At 40.6% G+C, this 6,043-nt stretch overlaps 1 protein-coding gene across 1 annotated transcript; it reads left to right on the top strand.

The window, feature by feature from the left end:
• Positions 1–4,060: 4,060 nt before the first annotated feature.
• Positions 4,061–5,482, top strand: TCIM (transcriptional and immune response regulator). Its single transcript, XM_008706306.2, has one exon. The coding sequence runs from the start codon at positions 4,251–4,253 to the stop codon at positions 4,569–4,571; it is 321 nt and encodes a 106-aa protein (XP_008704528.1). The 5' UTR covers positions 4,061–4,250; the 3' UTR covers positions 4,572–5,482.
• Positions 5,483–6,043: the final 561 nt, after the last annotated feature.

The following is a 6,043-nucleotide window of genomic DNA, read 5'->3' as shown; positions in this document are numbered from 1 at the left end:
TGATCTATTCTGTCTGAAGGAAGCAAAGAACAACCTGTTTCTTTGCCAGTTCCAGCTTCTGGAGGCTGTCTACCTTCCTTGGCTCATGGCCCCTTCCTAGGACTTCTAAACTAGCAGCATAACATCTTTCTCTCTTTTTTAGAGTCTTATGATTACATGAGCCAACCTGGATGATCTCCACATCTCAAGATCTCAGCCAAAATAATCTCTACATCTCAATTCTTTAACTTATTTAAACCTGCAAAATTCCTTTCACCATAAAAGTCCCTTTTGTAATATAAGGTTTCTTTTTGCCATTATTCATAGGTTCCAGGGATTAGAACATGGCCGTTTTAGGGGGCCGTTATTCACCCACAACAGGTAATAAGTTGTCAATGCCTCAGTTCTCTTATTTCTAACATGAGGATTGCAATAATTCCTACTATGAAACATTGATATGGAATTAAATAGGATTACACACATGTTATTAAGTATTACTATGAAAAAACAAGTATACAGGAGCTTTAGATACCGTAATGAGGAAGATTAATCTGATAGCTGCTTTTGGTGGAGTCAGACTTTAAATGAATACTTGGAAAAATTAACGTACGCTTGCAAACTGTAGTGAGTACTATGAAGGAATAGTGAAGAGTATGTTGGCAAAGAGAACTGATCTACGTCTAAAAGAACCAGAGGACGGAGAGGGCCACTCTGAGCAATTAGCTTTTAGTTGAGATTTTATGAATGAGTAGGAATTACCTAGCTGAAATAAAATGTAGAAAAGAACATTCCGGAAAGAGGAAAAACGTGTGCAAAGACCTATGGCAGGAATGAGTGTGGTGCATTCAAGGAATTGGAAGGCATAAAAGCATGGGGGAGAGTGACAAATCATGATGCTGCCGAAGTCGTCAGGAAACAGAGCAGATTGTGCTTAAAAAGGCTATGTTAAGACTTGGGGGCTTTGTTTAAGAGTAACAGCAAGAGTGGTCTGACCAGATTGCTCATTAGAAACGATTGCTCTGGGTGTTTTGTAGAGAACGAAGGGCAAGAGTGGAAGCAGGAATGCCAGGAAAAGGGTTTGGCTTTAGTCCAGGTGAGAGAAGACAGGGTGTCATAGACTGGGCTTCCAAGGAATCATAGCCCGAGAGGGAGATCAGCAGGCAGGTGATTTATTATGGAGTGTTCTTGGGATCAATGCCTTCGGATGGGGGTGGGAAACAGGTTTGGCCAGAGGGAGGTTTCAGCTAACCCTAAAGGATTCTCTGAAGGGTGCATGACCCCTCAGAGTTGGTCAGTCCCTAGATGCGGCTGCACCAAGAGGAGGGTGACCTTCTTCAGGGGAGGCTGTCCCCAAAGGCGGCTGACAGCTGAGCATCTGGGGAAATCCTAAAGGGAGTTAAAGTCTGTGTGTTAGGGAATCCACCACATGAAAGCTCGTCTAAACAGTAACAGTTCAAATGGAGAGAAAGTGGATAGATTTGAGAAATATTTTGTCGATAAAATATATATACACACACACACACATATGTATATATATATAGAGAGAGGGAAAGGGAGACAGAGAAAGATCTAGATAGGAGAGAAAAGAGGGAGAAATGAAAGATTATAGCTGGGTTTCTGACTTTAATAATTGAACAGCTATGTGTACCATATTTACATATATGTAAATCTACAAATCTATTTACATACATTTGTATTGATCGGTTAGTTAAATAAATGGGGACTTAACATTTGGGAGTAATCAGTGAGTAGGGGCTAGAAAGCATGAGCCTATAAGAATCGCCTCAAGAAAGAGCATAGGATTAATAAGGTCAGCAAAGCCTTGAGTAATGATAATGCCAACATGAAGGTGGATTGTGTAATGTTGGGGCGCTGTGTTTGGCACCTAATAAAAATTAAGTAAAAATCCTTGCTGACGTAATAATAACAATTTTTAACAGTGAGGAAAATGAGTACAGTTTTAGTAGCCACAAAGGTGTGCCAGTAAACCCATAGTCATCGGCGGCAGATCACAGGGTCCTTCCGTGGGAAAGCTGGAGCAAGCAGCCACGGCCACAGCTGGCGAGCTGAGCACCAGCTCACCTAGAGATACCTTTCAAAGAAGCATCCTTCAGGAAGAGGTCGTGCTGGGCTCCTATCTGTCTTCCATTCCTCACGTCGGAGCCTTCAGCAAATCCTCTTGACTTGGCCTTCACAGTATGCCCACAATCTGATCAGCTCTCACCTAGTGAGGACCTTCATCATCTCTTGCCTGGATTATTTTGACAGCCATAGAACTAGTCTTTTTCTCCTCACACAATGGCTTGTCTCCTTAAAATGTATTCTCTACTAAGAAAAAGTTTGAATTATAAGTAAAATCATGTCATTTTTCAGCTCCAAATTCTCCAAGGCCACCTATATTCTACAGAGTAAAAGCTCAATCCATGAAAAAGCCTCAGAAGTTGTATTCAGTCTGTCTCCATCCTATTCCCACTGCCGTCTCCTCCTGACCTCACCTCCTTCCCCTCTTCTCTGGCCACTCAGCTCCAGCCGTACTGATCACCTGGCTGTTCTCCATGTACTCCACACACATTCTTATCTTCCGGCCTTTGAACTTGCTGTCCCCTTTGCCTACAGCACCTTTCCTCCAGATACCTCCACAGTTAACTCCCTCGCCTCCTTCAAGTCATTGTACAGTGTGGCATTTAAGAAGCTGCCCCTGAATATTCCAGGCAAATTTCAACCTTCCTCTTCCTCTCCTGTACAACTTGGCTTCGTTTTTATCCATAATAGGTATTACTTTCTGACATCATCTAGATTATAAATGTACATTTTTCTAGTATCTATTTCCTGGTAGAATGTAAACGCCATTAAGGTAACATAGGGATTTTTTGTTTGATTGGCTTGATTTGTTTGGTTTAGTTTCATTTACTCTTATATTTCCAATGCCTAAAAATGTTCTAGCTAAAAGTAGACCTTTATTAAATATTGGCTGAATTAATGAGTGAGTGAGTGAATGAATGAATACATAAGAAGAGTCTCTAATTCAATTTTCTAGTGAGGTACCTTCCCCACACTCTGTCCCCTTTTGTGTGTTCTAGACGTGATTTGACTGATTAGAGGAAATTTTGAAGACCAGCCCTGCTTCTCTAAGAGAGGTCTCTGGGGCACTCTGAAGTTGACATCTATCACTTGGTTGAATGTAAGTGCGCCACACCACTGGGGCACTGGCTGGCTGAATACTGTGGAAGTTGAGAAGAACAAATTTAAATTCTTCCAAAGAAGGTACTGCTCTATGTCCAGGCAGTGCCAAAATAAATATTAAAGGAAAACGTCAACTCACTCTTGTGAGTACAATTTCCATAAAGCACCTGATGGACTTTCCCTCCGACTTTTTAAAAAAATATGGATTGTTGATAGATACACAAGCCTAAGGAGATGTTGTCTATTGCTATTATTATTTTTATTAAACTACAATTTGGGGGCACCTGGCTGGTTCAGTCAGTGGAATGTGCGACTCTTGAGCTCAGGGTTGTGTGTTCGAGCCCCACATGGGGGGTAGAGCTTACTTAAAAATAAAATCTTTTTAAAAAAATAAAAATAAAAAATATATTTAAATAGATAAATAATAAAAGACAGTTTTATTCAGTGGTTACAGATGGGCTCTTGTACACAGTCTCTGAAAGTTCACAGTTTCAGGCTGTATCATGTCAGTGTTTGTGGGTGAACTCTCCTTTTATAATCAGATGTAGTCCAGATTGACGTCCTTGATTCTTTGGCTTTCTCTCCACAGCTGTGGAGGGGCCCTGGATGGGGATGTCCAAAGGACACGGGTGTGGGCTGCCAAATGTTTGGAATACACTTTAATGACTTCTCCGGGAATTAAAACTTTCCTGTAGTTAGCAGAAGCCTTTGTTTTGGTGGTTGTTTGGAAAGAGTTTGAGAGTCTATGCCACTTTGTTTGTGTCTTACCTTTGCCCTTTCCTGGTTTCAGCTATTTTTGGAAGACGGGCCCAAGCCTGTAAAATCCTACTGCCACAGATGTGGTAAAAAGAAATCCCCAGATCCCTGCTCCATCACTGAGCGCAGCTCTTAACATTTTGCATAAGAACAGGATATTGGCAACTCAACTGTTAAACCTGTCTGTGATTGTTCTTCCTTGAGATCACTCTGATGTCACCAGTGTAATTTGAGCCTGGAGCTTTTGTTCACACTTTAAATAGCAGTCCCGGAATGATTTTGCTACAGACTCTCTGGAGAGCCCGGGAGAATTCCCGAAGATCCCCACATCGATGAAAGCAAAGCAAAGCCACCAAGCCACCATCATGTCCACCTCGCTGCGCGTCAGTCCGTCCATCCATGGCTATCACTTTGACACAGCCTCGCGTAAGAAAGCCGTGGCCAACATCTTTGAAAACATAGACCAAGAATCTCTACAGAGACTTTTCAAAAACTCTGGGGACAAGAAAGCAGAGGAGCGAGCGAAGATCATTTTTGCCATCGATCAAGATTTGGAGGAGAAAACACGAGCCCTGATGGCCCTGAAGAAGAGGACGAAAGACAAGCTTTTCCAATTTCTGAAACTGCGGAAATATTCCATCAAAGTTCACTGAGGACAAGAGGATGGATAAGGACGTTATCCAAGAATAGACATTTAAAGACCAAGGGAGTTTGTGAGACCCAACACATGCAGCATTTTGCGGCTGCCTCCTAAGCTTCTCTTCCATCAGGACGGCAGAGGCTGGAAAGGAACAGAACAAACTGGTTACAAAGACTCCAACCAATTTCACGCCTGTGCTGTTACAGTGGAAAACAAAATGCTTTCAGCAGGATTTGCAAACTCTCCCTGAGGGGAAGGGACTGATGCGCTGTCAGAGGAGAGTCTGGACGATGTAATGAGGACTGAGACTGAAGATAACAGAGAGCTGGGGAAGAATTGCGGCCAGAGTCTTTCTCAGGCTCCAGGACTTAAATTCAACCTGAACTTTGTTTCCTTAGCCGTACTGGGTAGGGAGAGGGAGGAGGGAGACGGGGAAACAGGGAGAGAGAGAATACTATGCCCCGATGTTTACTGAGTTTTTTATTTGAATGTTTCAAAATGTGGCCAAGCTTCAATGTGGTCTATTGGTATAGACTCTTAGAGATCAGTAATGGATTCTTTATTTGCATTTTTTACAGTGCCTGAAAAAGTGCACCACGAGGGTGTCAAGTTACAAATTAGCGATACTTTCAGCAGCTTAGTAAAACCCTTCTAGTTTGTAAAAGGTTTTTATACATTTCAAACTGGTTGCACAAAAGCTAAAATAATGGGGTCCTTCATAAATCCAAAGTACTGTGAAAAAATTTTATGATTTTTTTAATCTGCTAACTAATGCTAAAATATAATCTAATTAGATTTCTTACAGTTATTGCAGTAAACATTAGGAAGTGAGCATGATATACTAGTTTATGAAGATGCTATGGTTTTTATAATTTATTACACATGACAAATGATATGCAACCTTAATAAATTATTATAAACTTAGCTGCTCTTGGTCTGTGATGAATGGTCTCAAAGGAAAAAGTAAGGTGGTAAATATTTATTATGATAAACTTTTATAAACTATTATAAACATTTCTAACGGTTTTACTCTAAGAGTAAAATGTGCTTTTAGTGTAGCTTTACATTAATTGCCAAACTTCTTCAAAGCAAATTCTCACATCAAATATCTAGGAAGTTTCTCTGTCCCAACTTTAAAATATAAGATATAGGCATAGAAATTCATTGACTGACTCATCAACAGTGGTGTTTATGTGTCCACGGAGGGTGAGCTTTAAAAAGCTTTTTTTTCCTCCATATTTTTGGAATTTTTCCTCTGTGGCTCCAGGAGCTATGTACATTCGTACATTTATTTTTCCCAAAACAATATATTTTGTTTAGAGTCCAAATTATGATCAAGATTCTGTGGGTTATCAATGTTTATTCCATATAAGCCAATGTGGGAATAACATTAAAGTCACTCAGTTTATTTTCTCATAAAATTATAATAAAATCTTTCTAAGAAGGCATACGTCAATGCCTGCCGCCCTTTCCTAGCAAACAGAA

The sequence above is a fragment of the Ursus maritimus genome, unplaced genomic scaffold, assembly GCF_017311325.1.
Source record: "Ursus maritimus isolate PB19 unplaced genomic scaffold, ASM1731132v1 scaffold_28, whole genome shotgun sequence".
Lineage (NCBI taxonomy): Eukaryota > Metazoa > Chordata > Mammalia > Carnivora > Ursidae > Ursus > Ursus maritimus.
Note: the sequence above shows the minus strand (reverse complement) of the source record. Positions and strands in the feature narration are given on the sequence as shown.